The 24,597-nt window shown below is 38.1% G+C and overlaps 2 protein-coding genes across 4 annotated transcripts; both read right to left on the bottom strand.

Moving 5' to 3' along the window:
• Window positions 1–1,662: 1,662 nt before the first annotated feature.
• On the bottom strand, window positions 1,663–15,876 carry rxfp3 (relaxin family peptide receptor 3). Of its 2 annotated transcripts, XM_044144057.1 has the most exons (3): window positions 15,801–15,817; window positions 5,602–9,445; window positions 1,663–5,528 (listed from the first exon to the last, which is right to left on the bottom strand). In XM_044144057.1, exon 3 carries the CDS (start codon window positions 4,120–4,122, stop codon window positions 2,887–2,889), a length of 1,236 nt encoding a protein of 411 aa, XP_043999992.1. In that variant the 5' UTR covers window positions 4,123–5,528; window positions 5,602–9,445; window positions 15,801–15,817; the 3' UTR covers window positions 1,663–2,886. The 2 variants fall into 2 exon arrangements, with proteins under 2 accessions (XP_043999992.1, XP_043999993.1); XM_044144058.1 differs by lacking the exon at window positions 5,602–9,445 and having other exon boundaries at window positions 15,801–15,876.
• On the bottom strand, window positions 10,452–23,374 carry btc (betacellulin, epidermal growth factor family member). Of its 2 annotated transcripts, none has more exons than XM_044144060.1 (5): window positions 22,488–23,374; window positions 21,874–21,966; window positions 19,521–19,635; window positions 19,075–19,221; window positions 10,452–16,500 (listed from the first exon to the last, which is right to left on the bottom strand). In XM_044144060.1, the coding sequence occupies exons 1-5, from the start codon at window positions 22,525–22,527 to the stop codon at window positions 16,371–16,373; spliced, it is 525 nt and encodes a 174-aa protein (XP_043999995.1). In that variant the 5' UTR covers window positions 22,528–23,374; the 3' UTR covers window positions 10,452–16,370. The 2 variants fall into 2 exon arrangements, with proteins under 2 accessions (XP_043999995.1, XP_043999994.1); XM_044144059.1 differs by having other exon boundaries at window positions 19,521–19,638; window positions 22,488–23,368.
• Window positions 23,375–24,597: the final 1,223 nt, after the last annotated feature.

The raw sequence follows: 24,597 nt of genomic DNA, 5'->3' as shown, positions 1-24,597 counted from the left end.
TCTTTCTTTCTTTCTTTCTTTCTTTCTTTCTTTCTTTCTTTCTTTCTTTCCTTCTTTCTTTCTTTCTTTCTTTCTTTGTTTCTTTCTTATTTTTTGGGATTTGCAGTCAATGTGGAGTTACCTCCATCTCTATACATTTGGAACTGCAGTACATTTTCATTTTTTCTTGTCCCAGAGATTTAATGATTTGCTACTTTTAAACTGGTTGAAGAGAAGCAGAATGTGGGTCACCATGTTTTTGGGGGTGGTGATTCAGCCCTACAGAAATCCATGTCATGGGAGATTTTACTTTTTTTTTTTTTTATTACATTTAATAACATATTGCTATTTTCCTTTGTACTTTAGTACAATTAAAAATATTTTTGAGCATCTCAAATAAAAAGTACATGGCATTACCGCCAGGCTTTTGCACAGGTGGAAGCTTATATTGTACAGCATTTCTAAAATATTTCAATAAGTTTTTGTGAGATTTTTTTTTTTTAAGGTTTGATCTCATTTGTCCAAAACACAGCTGCAAAAATCTTCTGGAAAGTAAGATAGTTAAGTTTGTTATAGACAGAAATGCATTATGTAAATAAATAAAATAAAAGTCAGAGGTAAAATGGACAAACTTACAAAAGGCTACTATCACTTGAGGTAACACATTGAAGTTATCCTTCACTCCCCTTCACTCCCCTGCATTTTGTTTGGGAGTGTTGCAGTGAATGGGTTAAACAATTTTAATATTTTTATTTGACACATCACAGTGCAGAAATTTTCTCTTCAACCTTTGGCTGATTAAAATGAATGGTGTGTTTAATGCGAGGTGCAAAGTAATTACTGAGAGTTTTATTTCCATTTTGTGCCTTGATTGTTTTGGCGTACAAACTACTCACAGCAGGAGAAGAACAAATTGGCTAAATGAGTTTCACTTTCAAATTTGAGCAACGCTGAGTCTGGGGGTTTCTGTTGAATATAAATTGTGAAATGGTCCATTACTGTCCCCTTAAGGAGAACATAAATGCATTAAAGATTTGTGTGTGTTTTACTAGATGCTTTGCATCTGGAGCAAAGCATTTGTTAGTGGTGAATAGGCTGCCTGCGGTTTATTAAGAGACACCAAGTACTTTTTGATGAATGGACGAGAATAAACCAGAAATACTACAAAGTACTTCTGGATATAAAGTAGATAATTTCACATGAGCTGCACATTACCTCATCATCATTCAAAAGCACCCTTATGTTCAGAAAATAATATGAATGTTTTGTTTTTCAATACTTTTTTCTTTATCTGAAAAGCTTCTGTGAAGCGCTTTGGAACCCTCTGGACTTGATAAAGTGCTATAAAAGCCATTTCCTGTACCAGGTGACGTTTTTTGTCACATGCTTTTATTTTGGATAGGATAAATTATTGCAATGCTTTCTTTGCAACTCACTTGCAGCTGATCCAAAATGCTGCCAGAGTCCTGCCTGAAATCAGCAAAATGTTTAATTTTACAAGTGCACCTCAAAAATGTTCAATATCAATGAAAAATGTCTATATTTCAGTAACTTAATTCACTAAGTGAGCCACTTTAAATGGATGAATTGCACACAGACTGATACTTTAAAGTCTTTATTTCTAATAATTACAACAATTTTACACTTAAAGGTTATGAAAACACATTTAATTTCTTACAGGATTCGAGTATTACATCCGACCACTAAAAAAACACATTTTTATTACAGAAACGTTGACTAAATAAAAAGTATGAGACCAATTTATTTTCCAAAAGGTACTTTTAATTTGACAAACAAGCTTCATGCAGGAATGCCTGTTTTAATTTACTGAGATGAACATGTACACCAGACCTTAAATCACCCCACTGCCTCTCCATTTACTAAAGAATAGATTTGAAAGTCTTGGCAGTTTTCTTTCAGGCACTAAATGGTTTTGGATTTATGCTTTTTAATTTCAGATTTAGTCTTTAACCTGCCACCTTATTTTCTTGTAAAGAAGCACACATTAATTGATCTTTCAATGGTGCTGTTCAGAGGAAATTGCCTTGCCGCTTTTTAAAGGCCATCCATGTCTTTGTTTTTTTCACCTTTATCTTAATACCAGTCCTCCACCATGGCTTCCTTCATCCTCAATTTGTGACAATCAGATGATTCATTCAGGGTTCAATAATAAATGTCAATAGGAAAAGTGAAAGCAATTCTGCCACATGCTGATGATGCACTTTACTTTCACATTTAACTCTTTTTTTCTTTTTTACTTTTTTTTCCCCCAAAATATTTTTATTAAAATTCTCTGCTATGCAGACATACAGAAAAAGCATTAAAAGACTAAAAAATAGACGAAAATTTAGAAACACACAGGGCTCACTCTATCTGCACACACAAAAAAGAAAAATTCAGTTTACATGTCACAGTGTTTGACAAGATGAAGGGAGACCAGATATCTTTAAAGTCTTTTTTTACTTTTTTAAATATCAGAACAAACAAACATTAAACAATAAAACACATAATACCCTTGTCATAGTAGACACATATGAAATGCTGTTCATTCTTCTTGTTCAAATCTAAGATACATAGAATGATCAAAGTTCTACGGTGAACAGAGACTTTTGAAATGATATTTTGAGATATAGTCCTCTTTGTAAAAGCATTGCTTTATTAACTGTGATGCTTGTGAGTATGTACGTGCTCACAAGCATCAGATACATATTCCTTTTAAGAAAATTAACTTCCTCAAAAGTTAATTTTACTGCCCCAAACGGTTTGCACCCCAGGTTGGTGAGCCATGTGGCCCGTATCCAAAACTGACCCTAGCTGTCTCGCCTTTTTAGCGGAACATTTTGGCTTTGCAGTAACTACATATATTTCAACACCTTCCCGCGGAACTTAAACCCTGGCCTGGTTAGACTATGTGCTGTTTTGTGGCAGGTCACGCCGGTCATTGTAAATCACCGCCCCCGGAGGAAAGAACACTATGTTGGGCACCGGTGGCGCATTGCCCGGCACCAGTGGGTGTCCCTGCTCATCCATCTCTGGCTTCGTGGTGGCTGTGATCGGTCTGATGGTGGTTATAGTCGGAGAGGTCATGCGCCAGAAAAGGTTTTTGAGCGCTTTTCTGAACTCTCGTCGCATCAGACAGTACAGGATGGGATTCAGACAGCTGTTGGAGTGCGCCAGGCAGACCGACACGGGGAAGACGTACACCTGCATGGTGTAGTACTCATAAGTGAAGTGAACAGCGTTAAGTTTTATGAGGATGCCCCAGGCTGTGAGCGCCTGGTTGGGCAGCCAGCAGAGGAAAAAGGATAAAACCACGATAGTGACCGACCTCGTGACCTTGGCGCGTCGTTTCGCGCTGGAGGTGTTAATGTTCTTGGAGGTGATGAAGCGCAAAAGCAGCAGGTAGCACGCCGAGATGACTCCCAGAGGCACCAGGAAGCCCACCAGCACTTTCTGGGAGTGATAGAGTCCGAGCCAAAATTGCACTGAGCCGTTAGTCTCCGGGAATTTCACCAGGCACAGGTCCTCGTTGGATACGGTGGCGGTGGTGGAGTAAACCGCGTGCGGCAGGGCGGCGGAGACGGCGGCGAACCAGATGAAGACGGAGACGCACCGCGCGGAGCAGCAGTGCGTGCGCCGCCGCCTGCCTTTCAGCGCCGAGGCGAGGGAGCAATACCTCGCCACGCTCATGGCCGTGAGGAAAAACACGCTGGCGTACATGTTCATTGCCGTTACGTAGGAAACTATCTTACACATGGCTTTGCCGAAGGGCCATGTGAAGTCCAGCGCGTTCTCCACGGCCCAGAAAGGCAAAGTCAGAACGAACTGGAAGTCAGTCACCGCCAAACTAGTTACGAACAGGTTGATGGAGGATTTCTTCCACACCTGTTTGGACTTCATCAGGTACAAAACTAGTAAGTTCCCGACCAGACCCAGCGCGCAGACCAGAGAGTAGATCACGGAGATTGTAATCCTGACAAAAGCGGCGCCGTCTCCGACGAAATCGGTTTTAGTGAAGTCCGACATGTGAAGGTCCGCGTGAGAGCAGTTTGAAGTATTGGAAACGCAGCTGAAGTTGACGGAGGCAGCGTGAGCAGTCCCGACCGAGCCTTCATCGTTGGTGTCCGTCAGTTCCCCAGACATTTTAATTTTTTATTCCCGAAAATCTTCAGTAAAGTCATTCTCTGATCCAACTTCGTGACTTAGGAAACAATAAAGTCCTCGGCATGAGCGTCATTCTGGCAACATATCTAGACTCTAAAATGATGAAATTACAAACAAACAGATGAAAATAAATAAATAAGAGCTTCTTGTCAGATTGTTGAGCTTGTTATGAGGATCAGCTTGTGTTGTTGCTCTGAGATTTTCTAAGCCTTCAGTAATGAAAAGGTGATCTGACGCAGCGCTCCGGCGCAACTTGGTGCTGTCCTTGGTGCTGATTAGGAGTCACAAGGGAGCCAACCCCCACCTAAATATAATTTAATGCTGATGAATATGTCAGAGAATCGAAGGTTATCACGACAAGGCATTTTTCCAGACAATTTAGTTGTTACTGCTGAAATTTCACTGGCTTTTAAATAGAAATCTACCCGCCTACCCCCCTGTCATTTTCTCGCTCTGTCCCTCTCTCTCTTTCTCTGACATTCACAGTAAGGTAAGAAGAGGCGGACAGAAGCACATGTAGTTATATAATGGAAGTAGAAGGTGCGCTTGACTGCAGAAACTTTTATGACGGTTTTTTTTTTCTCGTGTGCCTGAATTGCTAGAAAGAAAAACAAATCTTACTTTTCAGTTAAAATGTTTGTGTTATTTTTTGTATTTTAATGGGGAACTCCTACAGCTCAGCTAAGTGCCTGCGAAGGAGTCATGTATTCATATCTGATGTTCTGTTTCCTTTGTTTTGCATTGATTTTTTGTTTTTGTTTTTGCAGTACACGTGCTCTTTGATGGAAGCCGCTGCGTTTGTTGTTTGGAAAGGTGGAGGCCTCCACCCTCTCCCAAAGAAGAGAAGTTAACAATCAATACACGGTTTCAGCTGTAGCACCAGTTTATTTTGGTCAAAAGCCTGTCAGGTCAACAGACATAAGCCAGATGGTTTTTAGTCAAAGAGGCACTTGCTTTTGCAGGAAAGTAATGACACATGAGAATTTAATGGTATTGTCATATTTGCATGTCGAAATATAGAAATATTGACATTTATAAACATGTATGAGTGGTCGATACAGTTGTTGGCTCAATTCCTGGTCTCGGACCTCTTGCTGCATGTCTTTCCATTATCTTTCCTCCTCATCTTTTCTATCTACTAGACTAGAGCAAAGGCTGCTAAAAAGTTTTTTTTTTCTATGCTTTCCATACATCAGTAGTATTCAATATATTTATACATGTCATAGACAGGTGCTCTAACTTGTTTTCAATTTCCGTTTACTCTATCTTTGTGAATCTCCTTTCCTGTTCCTCTGCTTCTTTCCATCAGGACCCCCCACCAATAATCCACCATTACTTGCTGGCCTGTCCACCTTCCAGTGCTCTACCACCTCTCACTTCTCCTCCTGGAAGAAAGAACAAAGAAATCATTACACACAAGCACCACCTGTGGATCTCAGCCTCTGTGGGTATAATCACCTTTGCCCTCTTAGAACTCCAGCACTCTCAAACAGTAACCCAACTGTGTCATCCATAATATATATAATCTCTCAACCTTATTCTACTTCTTATACTTTCAACATGCCTCCTCTACTCAGTGCTGTCCTGGATTCCTCCTGTGTTCCTGGAAGAACCTTTCATTCATTCACCTTCATCAATAAGCTGCTCAAACGTCTCTTTGGTGGCCATAATTGTTGCCAGGACGATGATTTCAAATCAAACCAACAAGACGCTTGTTTGTGCAGTAAAGATGAAGACTTGCAGTTTTAGATCTCCATTGGTGGATAGGGCTTTTTTTTTTAGCATGTTCAGCATCATTAGCTGGACATTGTTTAGTCCCATCTAGGATTTCTCTAAGATTTATAGAAAAGCTCAGCAAGATCGGCATGACCGATGCCAAGTCCTGTTTGTTTTCTGTCACAAAATAAAATAGCACACCATTTGGACACTGGCAGTTTATTTCTGTGTTTTGTATTAAAGAAAGGAACTGAAGTAAGATTTTTTTTTTTTATGCAGCAGAGCGACAGATGGAGAGACTGAAATGTGATGACGATTATCTGATGAAAACACGCTCCTTCTCCAGAAAGTCTAATGGAGTGGGCGACTTCAGATGACACGAAAGGAACATCTGTGTAGATAAATGTGAGATGCGTGCATATACACTGGTGTCTGTAAGTCCAGCTTTCTGGAGTTTGTAGATAAACTTTGACAAAGTTTTCTTTCATTAAACAAATCACAGTTTGATGCTAGTGGATGTTGAGCAGATGTGACTGCATATGCATGAACAAAAGTTGCTAGTACTGAACTTTGATCTTTTGCCCAATCGCAATGGTGTTTTTTTTTGTCCAGTTCTCCATTTAAAGTCATTTAAAAACCTTTCTGGCCATACTGTATTTTTTATATTTTGCAGCAGCAGCATCTGGGATAGCTTGGTATAAACTACTTAAGTATTTATAATACTATTTGAACCTTGTTAAAACATTACAGCCACAGGTTTAGATGTATTTCAAAGGGATTTTATGTGACAGGCCAACGTTTTGTTATATATTGTATATAAAATACAAACTAGGTGACTGGGCTTTATTTTGTCCACCACTATTTTCAGATGTCAAAAATGGTAAAGGCCTTTTCTACTACTGGGACATTTTGAAATCAATAAAGGAACAGAATTACTGCATGTCAACACATTGAACATAAAATGAAGCCGGAGTACAATATGTGCTTGAGTGTGTAAAGAATAATGCTAATGCAAAACAGCAGCTTTTTTGTGCTTGCTTTCATCTTTTCTAAGAAGAATGGAAGTCAAGATTGGATGATTGAAGAAGTATCTGATTCTTTTTCAATGTGCATTTCAATGAGCTTTTAAAAGGTTTTACTGTCCTAGAGTCAAATTATCTTTTTTTATAGAACTTACTGAAGAATATCTTTGTCATGTAATCTGTGAATAGAACTTTCCTGTCTGAGTCTTGCGCTTCGTTTTAATGCTGACTGATGGTAATGAATCCAAGGGTTTTAGGCTACATTTTCTTGACTCAGTTTATGAAACTGTCCGAAAACGTCATTTGGTCTTCGTTTCTTTCACAATAAAAATGCACAGTGCACATCCATCAGCCAAAACACAATCGTCCTCATTTTGTCTGAAATTTTGCTGTGGGACAGAGTTGCGGAGGCAGCCTGCCCTTAATCTTCCTCCTGCGCGGTCTCTGATAACCAGGGCTTAAGGCATTACAGTGTATGCTAAAGTCAGTGGCACAGACTGATACAGCTCAGTGCTGCATCTCTTTAACACACTTCAGGGGATAATTTGGAAGTGAAAGTCCTCCACCTCAGAAAAGCACAGATGGTCCACATCTATGCAAGTTTTTTTTTTTTTTTTTCCCACGAAGCAATTCTGAACTAAAAACTTTCTGAACATTTAAAGACAAGTTCCAAAAAGCCATAATTTTAATTGAGATTTTGATCAGTGTATTTCATGGATCTCTCTGAGGTAGTATGGGGGTGTGGTGTCTGACAGAAAGAAGATTTTGGAAGTGACTCTTCACACTTTTTTCCACCTCCTTTCCTTCTGTCCAAGCACCTCCATGGGTGTGTTTCTCATGTGTTTTTGTGTTTTCCCTGTCCTCTCGAGTGTATGCCCTTCCTCTTGTCGTTTCTTTAGCCCTGAACTAGATACCAAATGAATCGATGGGTCTCCCTGTAGACAGCAAGACAGAAGATAGAAAAAAAAGTTGATTTGTTCAATTTTGTTGGAAAGCATCTAAAGAAAGCAATTTAAATGTTTATTCACTTCATCCTCAGCTTTCACATCCTATCGAAATCACTTGCAGTGTCTGCAAATAGTATTCACTTTCTGCATGTTTTTTTTTATTTTTATATTAATCTAAAAAATGTTTTGTGCTTTTGTGATAAGCCACATTGAATAGGAACCTTTCTTTCCAATCACACGTCTAAATCATTTGGGGTTTAAAACATACCAGCTTTGCACAGCTATAGACTTGCACTAGCTTATGTCGCTATGTCTTTGACATAAATACATTGAACTTTATGGTTGTAGCATGAAAAAATTGAAAAGTTTAAAGGTGCATGAATATGTTTGGACCGTAACTTATCCAACTGGGCTGCATGTAACTTTTTATTAAGAAGAAAGCAAGTAAGATTCAGGCTCCTCATTTGCATCTAACACGAAAGAAAACCTTTTTTTTTCCTCTGTAGGTTGCACTTTCAGACACTTCTAAAGCCATTTAATAAGTTGTTGATTTAATGGAAGCTTTTAACATAAAGCCCTTGCTCTAATTTAACATTGACTATCTCCCTGCAGCCACATGCTTCACCTTTAGTCCCCTTCTGGATATTTATACATCCAAGATTATGACTCACCTCTCTGCTTTTCTCATCCACTCCTTTACTTAAAAACCAATATGAGATGATATGATGTTTACAGTATCATAAAAACATGATGAGTTCTCACAGAGGATTTGCATGATAGAATAAGACAATATAGATTATTTGACAGAAGCTTCCTAGAAGTTCCAGATAATGAAGTAACACAAAGAAAATGCTAGACACAAACCTCAATGTAACTTTGTGCAGGTTTTTAAAACTGTAACCAAAATCTTCTTTTAGTGGTAAAAACATAGAGCACCTAAAGGGATTAAGTGTGATCAATGTCTCTGTCCTTAATTCATTTTCTAAGGCTAAATTGTGCTCACAAAAATCCTTAGTAAATGCCAGATGATGGAAGTCCTACAGCTTTTATACACTCTGAGTCTTTTAAAACTTGCCTCAACAACAGCAGCCCGGAGCGCCCCCCGAAGCAACTGAGCCAAGCTCCCACAATTAATTGAGCTCTGCAAACATGGTGAGGCCAATAATGAAATTTTAGTTTTAAGGTAAGGATGCAATTTTCAGGTAACACTTTCTTCTGCTTTCAATAGAAATAATTCCTTATTACAGCAGAGCAAGGATTACGTTTAGGTTTTACAGATCAACACAGCTCAAGAAACCAGAGGGAACTGCTGTGTGCTTGAAAGAAAAGCAAACCAAACATTTAAAATGAGATTCAAAAAGGTGTTTTCTGGCATGCAGCAGGCAATATTAAGGGATGACTATAGAATATCTTAGAAATCAAGCATCAGTGATTTTAAATTAAAATGAATATAACTGAAAGTTTCACAAAGAAGCATGATGAACTGGTGTTGTTGAAAATGCATTATTTTTGCTTGGAATTAGCTGAAGCATGTTTGATGAGAGAAAAGTTGCAGAATATAAAGTAAAGACCCATCCAGCATAAGTTTGAGGTGCAGGAAGAGCTTGGGCTGTATCTCTGGTGGAGGAAAGAAAAACAGAGTTAAAATACCTGAAGGACATGACACAGTCTATGAAAAAAAGTTAATTGGGGGTGAGTTGCTTTAGCTTCTGGTAACAAAATAATGATCTCAAACAGACTTCAAAATCAACAACGTAGTCTCCTGAGATGTGCTAATGTGAGGTACTATCATGCTCTTAATCCTCTGGCTTACAGTTCCAGCCAGACGTTTTCACTCATCATCATCATCTGTCAATTCAGTTCAACAATACTTTACTTATTCCAAAGGGAACTTAAATTTGGTCCTAAGTCAGGATGGTGACATTGAGAGCAGGAAGGATCTGACAGGATCTGTGGTAGCAGTCAGTCTTGCATTGAATCTGAAGAGGCCTCTGACTGAAGACTGTTACTACACTGTGTTTCAAATTATTATGCAAGTGATATTTTCTCAGATTTTCTTAAATGGTCAATGCAAATGATGGTCATTGTAAATTTCACGTCATGAACTATTACAATATAAATCACATTTTACTGAACAAAGCTCCCCATGAGAACAGTATTTTTTTCAAAAATAAAAAACTCAAAATGCACTGTCCCAAATTATTATGCACAGCAAAGGTTCTCGATAGGGTTGAGGTCAGAGGTCAGAGGTCAGAGGAGAATGGTGACCACACCATGAGTTTCTCTCCTTTCATCCCTGTTTCTGCCCGTGAGCTCTGGTTAGTGGTGGCCCAATAGTAGGTTCATGCACCACAAGCCTCTGGAGGATCCTCCACCTTGAGGTTCTAGAGGCACCAGCAGCTTCAAATAACTGTTTGCTTCTTTGTAAAGGTATTTTAACAGCTTCTCTCCTTCCTCATTATACCTTTATCTGTACAAACCCATCTTTGTTCTGAAACAGACATAAATCTCTTCACAGTACAATAACGCTCCAGTTTTTGTTAAATATCAAATGTTTTCATACCTTGTCATATGGCACTACACTATCTGATGATTTTCGTCAGCAGTGAGGTCCTTTCTCTTTCCCATATTGCTTGAAACCTGTGGCCTCCTTAATAATGTGGAACATCCTTTTTAAGTAGATTTCCTTTAATTGAGCTCACCAGACAAACTGATCAACCAGCTCTCTGTGTAACGATAATTGAGAGTTAGTCAGAACCCAAAACGGAGCCAAAACACGTGTCCAATACACCAAAACTTTTATTATATGAACAAACGTGAAAAAGGGGCTCTAGAGGGTGTGGGCTCACAGGTAGATTGGAAAGGGGGAGTCCAAAGGTTGGGGAGAATGGGCAAAGGAGTTGCCTGGGGAGCTCAGGGAACAAACGGGGACAAAAAACAACCAACCAGAGTCACATTAGTAGGATCAGTCCAGGTCATGCACGGATGGGTCTCAGTTACAGAAAATCCAATAAACGGAAGGCTGGAGGCAGGTTCAGAGGGAGGCTGGGTTCGGCAACAGGAGATCAGACTTCTTCAGGAGGACTGGGCAAAATCTGTGGTCAAGAACAGGCAGAGTCAAAAAACCAGAAAACTTCATAGAACGTGGAACAAGGAACAGTGCTTGAAAGCTGTGACCAGAGCAACAGACGATCTCGCACTGAGCTGCAGATGAGCAGCTGGTTAAATAGGGAGCGGCAGCGTCCAGGTGAGGGTAATTAGCAATCAGCCCAGTGGAGGAGCTGCAGGGCTGAAAACATGACACTCTGAAATTAATTATAGTGATTTAAAGAGTCCTGACACACAATACCATCTATAAATTTAATAGCACAACAAAAAATAAAATCTTTATGACACGTAAATCCAATTTGCATAGCAATTTGTAACACAGTCAGTTTCATGGCTGTACTGACTTGCTAACAGATCAATTTCCAGGTAGCAGAGATGATATTCCACAGTAACATGTCCTGATCTGTCATCTTCTATTATAGGCCTCACTTTTGAGCATAGTTACAATTTTTATACTCATATTTTAGGTGTTAAGGATGGGGCCATGCTGCTAACAGTTTTAGTCTGTACTTGTTATCATTCAGCATCTTGCTGCCAATGTGAGATGCCATAACAAAAATAAAATTCATTTAGTTCTTCAACTCCATTCCTTCTCTTCCTTTCCACAATGAATCAATGGTACTTGAAGTGAAACTGACCCTCAGCATGATGCTACCTTTGCTGTGCTCCACAGTTGGAGCTATGTTTTTAATTTTTACCTCATTTTGCCTCTTTGTCATTGTATCCAAATAGATTCTTCTTTTTGTTCAAAGACCTTAGAAGTTTTACTAAGAAACTGTTTGGGTTTTCTATGTAGACGATGCAAATTTTGATATTGATCTGATTTCGGAGAATAGAAGTTTCCAAGTTACAACAAAGTTGAGCCTCTGTATTTATGATAATAAATGTGTGTTTCCTAGCCCATTTCCTATAAGAGGATGGGTAACATTTTGAGTCAAATAGTTGTGTTCAATCAGATGTTACAACAGGACAATGATCCCAAACACATCAACTTCAAAAGGCTGGAAAACATTAAACTTCTATAATGATTTCACGTCAACCCGGCTCTCAACATGAATTGTAAAAAACTTATGGAAATATAGTTTCAGCAAGAAGACTCAATGATATCTTTGTATATGAGCTAAATGAAGGAAAGGGGGTCAAAACTGGCATCAAATGAATACTGCTGAAAAACTGATTTTCTTGAATAAAGACATGGTATACAGATACGACAAAATAAAACATTAAAGGAAGTACATAATTACTTATTACAAGTTTTTATATTTTACTTTACATCACATGCAACAACGTCAAGTCATTCAAATGTAAAAGCATGATAAAAAATATTTCTGGCAGAAATGTTTTCCTGCTTCTTATTAACTAATATTCTGCTGTTCATGTCTACCTGAAAAACTGATGGCATGCTGGGTTAGCTAAGTAGTAGGTGTGGCTTGATCTGATAACCCTGTCTGTTTTTAACTCATGCTACTGAACAAGACAAGTAAGTTACTGTGTGTTGGCATAACATGATTCAAGTTATCCACAAAGGTTCCAAAAACCCAATTAGAAATGGTAATAAATGCAAAAAGCAGTATTATGGGGAAAGTTACTTACAATATAGGAACTGTAATCAAAGCAGACATTGTTTTGGACCTTATTTTTATTAAAGTCCTCATATAATGTTTATAGAAAGTGTTTTACAACGTTTTTCCTAGTTCCATTTGAGAAGACAGGGTAAGCCATGGACATCAAATCCTTTGCATTACAATAGCAAAAATCAGCAAAGCCAAAAGCCTTTTTCTATTTGTAAAGGATCAAAGTTGAAGAAAAGAAACTCTCAGTCATTGGGCTAATGTTCTTTAGTCAAACATTTGCCCTTTGCCTTTATTCTGAGAGCAATCTGCAAAGACTACCAGGATGGGGAAATCCAGAAAATGCTCTGTGACCGGAGACATCGCTTTAGTATCACCTCCATCGCTTCCAGCCAGAGATACCTGCTCTTAGGGTAATTGTTTCCTGATCCTTCAACTTTTAAAGGCTTTCTCTGGAGGATGGGCGGATCAATTCAAGGAAGAAGATTAATAGATGCTGCATCTTCGCTGAATACAGATCAGGCTTCTTCAAAGCTCGGTGAGGTGTCCGCTTTTACAAAGCAGGAATTTAGGTGGCAGAAAAGTTGTCATGCTTCCTACGCTACGTCTGGTAAAAATAATATCAAAACTGTCGCTATTGCCATGGATGCAAATATACAAATTAAGAGAGGTAATGACTCATACATCAAAAGCTTGCTGCAGCTTCTATAAAGGAGACCAGCACATATGGGAAACTAAATAGTTATTCAAAAAGTAGTTCGGAGCACATAGTCACAGGAGGACCCCCATCGACAAAATGGAAATGAATACCAGACATCCTGTTCAAAATAACTGTGTACAACAATGGGAAGGATTTGGTCCAGCAGAAAAACACTGGTTTTAACATTTCACATTCTGTTCAACTATACCAAAGAAACTATTTCCTTCTTTAATGTATTTTGATCTTCTGTTCAGTAAAGTGTTGCTCAAATCACTGTATAGTTATGAAGTTCAGGATTATCTTCAATTTCGTCATGTTTTTCCTCAGAGTAGCCAGACTTCCTTGGCTCCGTTGCTCTTTCCCAAGACATGTTCTCATATCCTATTATTGTTGTTTGTTCCTTGAAACTAAGGAAAGTGAGCAAGTGGAGGGTAAATGAAGAAGTGTCAGGCATTTCAAGAATTTTATATGGAAAAGAGGAACACCTCCTTTAATGATTTCTTTCAAAGGTTTCTTTACAATATAGGAACCTTTGAAGGACTGGTTTTATGCCATGTATGTGTATATGTTTGATTTCATGTATGAATCATAGGAAGCCAAATATAAAACAGCGAAAGATGACTGAATACATCTTTGCATAAAGTAAAATATTTTCTCCAACAAGATTCCTTCAGACAATTTTGGGTTAAGTTCATAAAAGTATAAGGTGAAAGAAATATTTTTGTGCAATAAAGTTCAATGTGTCTAAGTAAAAAAAAAAAAAGAAAAGAAAATCTACTTATAGTTTACTCATGAAAATTCATACTTCAGAAGTGAACTGTTGAAATACCGTCAGTGCTGAGACCTTTGAAAGGCTGCGGTATACTGCTGACCTCCAGTGGCCTCCATGCAAACTACAAACAAACTGGAACGGTTTATAATTCTCCCTCTATGAGTCACCACATTCATTTCCAGTGAGGATCTGTGATATGAAGCCCTCTCTGGGCTAACATGTCTCTCAACTATTTGTTAGGCTCTGCACAGCTGTCAGAGCAGAGCAGCGTGCATGCCAGAGGAGAACAGGTGGAGTTGTCGCCATTCAGGGTGAAAACTGCTTTCAGGTGATCATGAAGTCACATTTGCAAGCACACTGAAGCTAAGCATGCCTGGATTGTTTGAGAATTTTTTGTTTTGTTTTTTTATCTAGTTCAATATGAACCTGCTTGGTGAAAGGTCACAAGGGGACTCTGGTCTATCTCAGCCGTCACATGATGAATGAAGGACAGGATACACCCTGTGGGTAGGCTCTCTGCCCATCACAGCTCTGGATCAAACATCTACAACAATTTCACTGTTATCTCTCTTATCAGTTTTGTTTTCCTCTGGCACACCCCTCATAGAAACTGCAGCATACCACAGATGTCACAGTTTTAGAGGCAGTTTCACTGATGCAGCAGTAAAACATTCTAAGTTAATGATGAACATTGCTGTGGATTTTTAAGGCATGAGTTGATTAAATTTCACTCTAAATGTTTAGAGAGGAAAAAAACCCCAGAAAAGATAGCAAAACTCAACCAAAGATGTTTCATGAGACTAAAATAGACATTTAAAGAAATATTACCGTATTGGTCAGAGTAACACAGCAGCTGAGATGAAACACGTGGCTTAACTCTTGAAAACAAAGGTGAACATGTGAGCTGACTTCTTTCTATTCACAACAGAGGTGGTACTGTTATAGTTTAGTTTTTAGCGGCTTCTGGATGAAGGCAGGTATGACTGAGGACCATAAAAACTCACATTCACTGGTGTAGTGTTGAATCTAGCCGGTGTTACTGTACCATGGCAACACATGGTGCAGTAACACCGTAAAACTATAAAGACTGATGGCTTCTCAGTGTGTCTGATTTGTTTTCATCACTAGCAAATTAGATATTATGTTAATTATTAACACAATTATTATACCAACCTGCAGGACATGGAGACATTGTAATATGTGAAGATGTACAGCTCTGGATAAAAAATAGATTACTGCACTGAACCTCATTGAAAACATCATGGTTATTCCATCAAATACTGATTTCTGAACTGCTCTTCGTCTCTGATGCTTTGCAAAAGTATTTTTTTTAGGCAAACTGTGGGTAAAGCATTTGTGTTAAGAAGTAAATATATACGATTTTTCAGTATAAGTAAAGTAAGCTACAGCATGTTTATTGATAAGTGATATAAATGACAGAGGCAGATTTACCTGACTCCGAGTTTATGTCTACACAGTTACATTCTGAAATCTCAGTGAAAGTTTGGCAGCTGCCAAACAGAGCAGCACTGTCGGGCCTTGCACACAGACTCAGCTGTTCTGTTCTGTAGCCTCCAGGCTGCTCGACTCCAAATATACAGATAAAAAAAAAAAGGCTTCCAGCACAAGATCTGCTTGTCCTTTTTGAACGGTGTGGTTAATGTAGCTCCAACCTTAAGGGGCCTCTTCTTGAACTGGTCATGCACATGAGTAACAATATCGTCTGGGAGAATACGTGGAGACATGGCTCTGTAGTGATAAGTTGAAAGTGATAACTGATCGTAATGTGGCATATAAAAGCTACTCAAGCAGTAAACAAACCTGCTGCTGTAGTTGTGTTACAGTCTGTATAAAGGTTGATCTCTGTAGCTCAGTTTCCCTAAAAGGACAGTTGCTTTCCTATCATCTCTCAGTGTAGATGTGTCTCCTGCAGATGTTGGTTCCAAGCCAACCTGAAGGGGTGCTATCATTGGCTGCCAGCTGGCCGCGCAGCTTTTTCCAACATAGCAACAATTTATTTAGTGCTGCGTGATCAGCAGCACTCAGCAAAAGGCTGTGTCTGTTGCTCCACAACTTTTAAAACAAAAGCCTCCTTTCCAGCATCCAGGCAGCTGAACACTCTTCCCCAATTCATATTTATCATAAATCCAGGAGGGCATCTTCCTTTTGTTTTTCCCATAAGCTTGTTTAATGTTCCAAACACAGACGGACAAGAGGAATCTTCTGAGCTTCTGTCACAGGTTGACATATTTTCCTGTGAAGCGGTGTTCCTCATCGGCCTCGATGCTGACCAGGGACCACCAGAGGCCTCCTGCATTTACTATGAACCTACAGCCAGGAGCGGCCCTGTGTGTAAACATGTGATGCCTAAAGGCATCCCTGACAGAGTTTTCATACTGAGTTGATACTTGTCAGTTCTGTTGACTCTGGTGTTCTCGAGTCCAGCATGCCGCGTTTCTCTGTTCCGTTTCCCAACTCCTCCATCTGTCTTCTGCTCCGTCCCCACATTCTGCACCTGCGACTGGAAACAAGAGAACCATGGCACATACCATATATAGAAGGCAAGAAATGACTGCAAAGCCAAAACCAAATATGTTCAGCCTCTGCAGTGAGACTTTAAAGGAACAGCTTGAGTAAAACTGCTTTGTTGCAAAAGTGGGATCAGAATATATACATAATTACATATATAATTATGCAATTATTTGTGCATAATTTAAAAAATATGCATAAATAATATGCATGAATAACCTGCTATTTACGCATATGATACATACTTACTATTATTTATCATAATGAGCATTTCAAACATTTTTCAACAGTTATGTCTTTTTGGAAATCTCTATATCAGGTTTGGACAGTTAAAGATGGGACTTTTTTGCTCATTTGTCTTTGCAAAAGTAGTTCAATCTCAGCTTGAACATCAATGAATTACACTTACTATAGAGTTTCATTGGACTTTAACTAGGCCATTCCAACTCATGAACACCCTTTGCTCTGTACTATTCCTTTGTGGTTCTGACTGTACATCCAAGGCTGCTGTCTGGTTGAACTGTACCACCACAACAGACTCTAGCATTTTTCGAACTCTAGCTGGTTTCATTTCAGGATTATAAAATACTTAGGTCCCTCCGTCTCCCTTGTCCCTGTTGACGAAAAATAATCCCCACAGCATGGTTCTGCTACAACTAGATGTTGTGGTAGAAATAATGTGTTCAGAGTGATGGGCAGTTTCATTATTCATTAGCATAGTGTTTAGCATGCAACTCAATAAGTTTCATTTTGGACCCATTTGGTAATCTTTAAACAGGACATATTGTAGCTTTCTTTTTACGATGGCATTCTTCTTGTCACTCCTCCATCTTCTTGTTCTGACATTAAGACCAACCCCTCACCCCTCTCACTGCCCCAGATACTCCAATTGTCTGTGTCTCACTGTAACGTCCATCCTTTTGTCCATAGACTAATGGATGGAAGACAGTGAGATATTGCCACCTCACTCTATCTGCCAACCTTATGTCTACAGATAGAGGCACAGAAGGTACAGAAGGTGTCTCTGTCTGCAAACATAGTATCTGGATAGAGACAGAGGAATGTAATTGTCTATGGAATTGTCTCTGTGTACCTGAGTATTAAGTTAAAATTAAAACTAATATCACTGAACATTGCTATTTTTCAGGAAACAGCATCAAGGGCACCAGCGGGTCCAGCAGCTCCTTTTGGCACCTAGAGTATTGTTTCATAGGTGAGAACTATTTCAGTAATACTTTTACAAAGCATATTTGGTAGTTCACAGGCATCTAATCTAAAAATGTAATATGTACTTAAAAAATCAAAACGGTAATTTTAAACTGTCTCCCATCTGTTTTTAGGTGATTCATAGGCCTCAACCCAGAAAGAAGAACAAAAGCTGCAAACGGAAAAGTGACATCCGAAACAACAGACCAAATTATGTAAAACACAGCAGTGAACCCGCATGTCTCCATTCTCCTCCTTTATGAACCAGTGGAACTTTTAAAATGGTAAAATTACACATTTACACCCCATCAGTTCTTTTAGTCCATCTCTCTCCCTGTCTGTCTTTTTCTCTGCCTGTCTCTCTGTATCTGTCCTGTCCATTTCTAACAGACAGACTGGAGGACAGCTACAATGAAGGAAGGTCAGAGAGAGTGTCTGTCCTCTAAATCTTTCCTTTCCATCCTGTCTGTATTTAACAGACATAAATGCAGTTTAACGTGCTGTTTATCTCATGTATTAAAATATGTTTTTCTTTTTTTTTTATCTTCCAGCAAGCCTTTGATGATTTCTAGGGAAGTCCAGGACTGAGACCAACTCAGAACTCATCCATCTTGGTTTTGTTTGGCTGTTCTCTAAGTCTTAAACTTGCCCAAATGTTTGAGATGTATTGTTGGGGTTCCAATAAAGTTTTGAAAAATATGTAACTTCAATATTTGACATTGCTTAGACTGACTTTATTGTCATTTTGTATGCACAGGGTGTATACAGAACGAAATTTCATTGCATACGGCTCAGGACAATGTTTGTTTCAGTAAATATTATTTAATTCTTTGTGTTCAATGTCATATTATCATCATTGTAAATGTATCAGTTATGTTTTTAGATCAGAGTACTTTTCACTTTGGTTCCAATACTTTGACTTCTATGTAACAAGAAAATATTGCTGTTGCAAAATACTATATTTTGTTTTGCTTCAGTTTGTCAGATTTAAATTGATAAAAAAATAAAGCGATTTTAAAATAAATATGTATATATTTTTTTTAATTAGGAAAATAAAACATTTTTTGAGAGTTTGGTAAATGAAGTAAATAAATCTTGGACACTCAGGTGCAAAGTTGTCAAGAGATTCCCCTGTAGTGAGTTCGAGCCAGTGGTCGAAGAGACTACTATTAAAAACTCAGACTTATATGATTGTTCATTTAACACATCAATGCAGATGTGTTGCAGCAGGGAGGAGGCAGGCAGTAAAAACATATTTTTAAACCCCATAAAGTACCGAATGAAAAGAACAATCATTGTGAAGGCCATGCTGTTCCTTTAAGAAAATGTATCCATATTGTTAGAAACTATTTTATCTTACTGTGAACAGACGCAGATGGAAATAACGAGGATCATCAACAGCAGAAGCACTGCAATGGAGCAGCCTATTATGATTTGCCCTCTGCCACCTATTTGCCAGTCCAATGTCACATATTCACACCTGGCACCGTTGTAATTGTTGTGACACCTTAGACAAGGAAAAAAAGAAGGTTTAAATGCTTAATTTTTTATTTTATTTTATTTTATTATGAAATTTTTCCACTGTTATCTATTCATACGGTTTTAAGGTTCTAAATATATATATATATATATATATATATATATATATATATATATATATATATATATATATATATATATTATCTGACCACATAGTTGTGATAAAATTCCCATGTTTGTTTTTCTGAATTCTCAACAAACATAAACTTCATTGTCTAATCTTTTTTACATTTATATTTACTAATATTTTCTAGAGCTATTTCTCACCTGCAGGATGGTGCCTTTTGTTCCTTAATGTAACGACACTCTCCATGGATACAGTAATAAAGCAGCTCCTCAGGACATTCTGAGAAGTGGCCATTCGATTGTTCTGTGTCTTTCTCTGCTGGAGAAATGAAATTATATGACCTCTTAGTAAATTTATTGTTCTGGGTGTCACCAAAACAAATTCTCCAACCTACAAATGAAATACAAATTATCCTAAAAGGACTGTATATGTAGTTTACCAGTCACAAATTGCTCTTATTTGATTTCAACTCTCATCTGCATTAGCAATGTTTTTAAGCACCTTTAAATGCCATTTATTAGATCTCTCTTTTTTTTTTTTTACCTGGTTAAAATGACTGTTAAAACTTTTCAGTTAAGTACATGACACTTGTATTAAAATGGAACCTGTATTTTGTTGAAGATACTATACAAAACCTGAGTTTTACAAACAGAGCCTCTGCAAAGACCCTTAAAGTTTTACATAAAACTAATGTAGAAACAACTAATGTTTCTGAATATGGCTTTAATAACAAATGTGGGGTTGAGCAATTTCCTTGATCTGACACTAAATGTATTGTAGATCCATATTTTTTTTATCTATAGATATTCAGCCACTGACACATCTTCTTTAGATTCATTTTGTAACAAATTTGACAAAATTATATCTAGTTCATGATCTTGTGCTCCATGATTAAGTGAGCTTGTGAAGCCAGTGTAGCTGACAAGCTCCTAGCTTCCCTTTTTATTGTAAGATCAGGAAAAATAATTTCATTATTAAAGTAACTACCACAAGACTGAACCATTTGAAAGTTTCAGCATGAGGACTGCTTTTGCAGAAATGTGCAAATATTTAAAATGTGAGGCTGCTTTGGTCTGTCTTACACATATTTGAGTAATTCCTAATTAAACATATCCAGTTTTAATCACGAGCAAATAAAAGTGCAACATCTATTTCTGGAGCTTTGTCACAGTTTGTCAGCTTGCCACTATGACGTCAATTCTCACCCTCTGCCATGACCTAATTTATTAATAGACTGTTTGCAATACGATCCGGTCAAGAGAGGAACGCTATTCAGATCCGCTAAGGATCCGGTGACATAAAAGACTCATTATCCACATAGCTCCATCAGTGTAATTCTTCGCTAAATTAAACATGAAAGTTGGAATTTCTATTCTCTTAACTATGTCCCACACAGGTTTTTATTTAGCTTGCTAACTAATCGTACCCTGGAACAGCTGTTGAACTTCTGACCACCAGTTTTCATGTAACACTTCTTGAAAAGCTGCCGCTATCTTTACAACCCGCTCTAGTGAATTTGTCCCTCAAAAAAAAAAAAAAAGAGAGAGAGAGGGAGCGCTCATAAATGGATACTGCCCTACAGGTGACATCAATGAGTGCGGTCTAATTGTTAGCTGAAACTTGAGAACACGCTAGCAGCCATGACCCTAGAGGTCATGAAGATATATGTGTTTGCTGGTTGTGGTTAGCCAACATGACCAGCTAAAAGCAATCCTCAGATTTGGTGGCAGTTAAAGCAGAGGAGCAAATAGTTTACATCGTCTGTGTTATAAAACTGAAAAATAAATAAATTAATAAATAATAACTTTGTAACTTTGTAGTACATCATCTCTTTACTACAAAAATGCTGCTGTGAAGACCAAGTGAAGCATGTTGCACTCCTTACCAGCTATTGAATTTCCCACACAATAGCAACTACAAAACTAACCAAGAGGCCATGATCACATCATCTGTCAGGACCAGCTGTGGATTTTTATATCTCTTTTAAAAAAGTGTTTTAACAGAGATGGCTTGGACCATTTCATCTTTCACATCTGTTGTTTATTTTTCGGCCAAAACAGTGATCACAAGTCTGACAGATTCTGTGTCATAAAAGCAGCGCTATCTGAACTATCCACTTTTTAATTATGCACAACCTTTTTTTTTGGATTCGATTAGACACAGTAGATGGAAACATGTTGTTATTGACTTGTATTGCTAATATTCTTAAGCATTACCACAATTAGTAAATATTTCTTATTTTCCAAATTGAACACACTCAATTTGGGGGAATGTTCTCATTCGCAGATCCGCCAGCATATTCCTGTACCTTCTTTGACGACAAGACATTTCATCTCCCATTTTCATGCAAACAAAGTTGGCAAAGGTGAACAGGAAGAAGGGGAATGTCAAAGCTTTAACAGTTTTCAAAGGCCATAATCCCGTCACAGATGACTGACACTATTTACCCAGACTGCTTTGACCAGTTCAGTGTCTGCTTTGATGATTGTGTCAATGATACCTCAAAGCTCTTTATGACATCAGTGAGGGATTGTCCCGTCTACCTGTGTCTACCTGTGCAGTTGTCTTGACAGACAGATGTGGTTTGGTTGGAGGACCCATCGGTGGCGTTCCATTCTGCCAGACAACGTTTCCACAGTGCTAGAGCTGCAGACACAAACACAAACAAAAAGCCAGTAAGACACATTCACACATATGCACACGCACACATACATGCTATTATGCTCACTTGCTTTGTGTCGACTCCTCAGCTATTTTCAGACCACATTCCACTTTTTACAGGTGTGTAAAAGTTGTCACTCTCACTACCTGATTTTATAAACTCTCAGAATAGATAATATTTTATTGGGTAATGGTTCACACTTCAGACAAGAGGATTTAAAATGTTAGAAATCCTGTGGGGGGAGGTCAGGTAATATAGTGCTGATTTATACGACCTTCACTAAATGGTTAACAAACTCCAAAGCTTTTTACAAATGTTAGTTAGTGGGAGAATAATGTCTCAATTCAATTTTAACTGAACCAGCTGTCAACAGAAAATTTGTTCAAGAACTAATCTATAAAACTATTTACAAATTTTACTAGACAAATGCCCCCATGTCTCTAAACAATATGAAGAAAGTTGACCACTTAGTCTAACACATGAGCAGAATAATAGTTAATCCTACCTGTTAGTAGTACTACATAGAGTCTGTGCAACTTTGCCATCTCCGCACTTGATGAAAATTCGTATTTGATTCATGAAAATTCACAGACATACGAGGGAAAGAGAAGTCCAAGTGGCTTATATCCTTTTCAGTGGTCAGTGAGGTTTGGGAAAGAAACAGACTTATCATACAAGTTTCCCAGAGTGTCCTATTTTGGTTCGTCATTGATGGCAGCCACATACACAAAGAGTCGGAAAAAGACAACAACATATGCACTAAGATCCCAACCGAGAGCACCTCTCAGGACTGCAACACGGCTGATCTGCAGTTTGTGAGTCTAGAAAGGGAGGTGTCAGTGAAACTTAACTCTGCACTCTACTCTCCGCCCACACCTTTAAAGGAGAAGACAATACTACACAGTGTATTCAGGTTGTTTCCTTTTCAAAAAAACAAATCCTTTGAATACCTGACCTTATTTACTTAGGAATGAAATGATAGGTGCAGCTGTTGTAAGAGTAACCTGTTTACCACAGAAGCACTTGAGATTCTAGTTATACTTTTTGTTGCATTGTGTGTTAGAGCTGTGCATGCTAACTAAACTAACATAATGCAAAAAAGATGTGGGAGGGGGAAAATCAGACTTTTCAACAGACTTTTTGTTGTTTGGGGCCGACTACAACACAGATTAAATAGAGTGGGAAGAGGTTTATCAATAGAAAAGTATATTTTCCTTCTTTATCTGAAGCTGTAGAACATGCTCTTCAACATTAAAACCCCTTAACTGTCATGAGGATACCCGCGTATCCTCATGACTTGTACTATTTTATGTGACTGTTAAGGGGTTACTGCGACAGACTGGCTACCTGTCCAGGGTGAACCCCGCCTCTCGCCCGGAACGTAGCTGGAGATAGGCACCAGCAACCCTCCCGACCCCATTAGGGACAAGGGTGAACAGAAAATGGATGGATGGATGGATGGATGGATGGATGGATGGATGGATGGATGGATGGATGGATGGATGGATGGATGGATGGATGGATGGATGGATGGATGGATGGATGTTAAGGGGTTAATGCAGCTTCATATGTATTTGGACAAAAACTATGTTACAATCATGAGTTACATCATATAAATTATTGTATTTATTCTCTTTAGTATTGCTATATTAACAAAAACATATGTTTGAGTTGCTTTGGTGATGCATGAATAGATGTTTCAGCTCTAAATGATTGGATTACGCTGCAGAAACACGACGTGAGCATTATGTAACTGTATATACTTAACCACCAGATGGCGTCGTTTAACACTTTCAACAGAGAACAAGTTGGGAAATGTACAATTATGACAATAAAAACTAAAACGTTTTAGAAAAATTTAAAAATGCAAAATTTTCTTAAATTGAACTACTAACCATTCTTATAAAATACTCTTTTCTTCTTCTTTGTTTTTTCCTTTTCTGCCACAACTAAATGTTTCAGATCGCCAAGCATATTTTAATAACAGAAAATGGTTTCTTTGGAAATCGCAAACTTTAGCATTCCAGTTATTTCATTTATTAAGTGGGTAAAAGTTACTGAACCTTTTCTTACATATGTGAAAACTAATAGGCTTCCAATCATGACATTACTGGCTTTGCAACTTCACTGCCATCAAGCATTTGAAACAACATATCATAAATTGTGAGAGGAATAGCTCAGCTATATTGGAGGATTTTTGAGCATTAATGATCTGCTGTGGTCACAGTCAAATTTAAGTCACTACTTTGACTAGAAAACGCATCACCTTTATTCCCTTTGTTCAAGCTGTTCAGAGATGAACTTCTGTCTGCATAACCCATGAATGTTCAAGGTTTAGGTCTCAAACTACTGGCAGGATATTATTCTTCAGGATATTTTAGTATAGGCAAAATTGGATTCCCAGAACATCATCGAGCTGCAACCAACATGTTTTGATTCGAGAATGATCTTTTCTTTTCTAAATGCTCCATCAGTTTGAAAAACCACTTTGCTTTTAACCTTCTGCAGAATGTCTGCATAAGTTGCTCCTTTACAAGAGTTGCAAGAAGTAATCCATTATTCAATCCAAGTCATTATTTTAAAAATTGTTGTAAACCATTTACAGTTTTCATTAC

This window comes from Gambusia affinis, linkage group LG17, assembly GCF_019740435.1.
Source record: "Gambusia affinis linkage group LG17, SWU_Gaff_1.0, whole genome shotgun sequence".
NCBI lineage: Eukaryota > Metazoa > Chordata > Actinopteri > Cyprinodontiformes > Poeciliidae > Gambusia > Gambusia affinis.
Note: the sequence above shows the minus strand (reverse complement) of the source record. Positions and strands in the feature narration are given on the sequence as shown.

Bases quoted from the DNA above. Each gene is read 5' to 3' on its own strand.
- rxfp3 (XM_044144058.1), bottom strand. From the start codon at position 4,122: ATGTCTGGGGAACTGACGGACACCAACGATGAAGGCTCGGTCGGGACT.
- btc (XM_044144059.1), bottom strand. From the start codon at position 22,527: ATGGCAAAGTTGCACAGACTCTATGTAGTACTACTAACAG. The intron at 21,967-22,487 runs GTAGGATTAACT...TTGTGTCTGCAG, and splicing joins CTATGTAGTACTACTAACAG to CTCTAGCACTGTGGAAACGT. The intron at 19,222-19,520 runs GTGAGAAATAGC...TCCTTGTCTAAG, and splicing joins CAAAAGGCACCATCCTGCAG to GTGTCACAACAATTACAACG.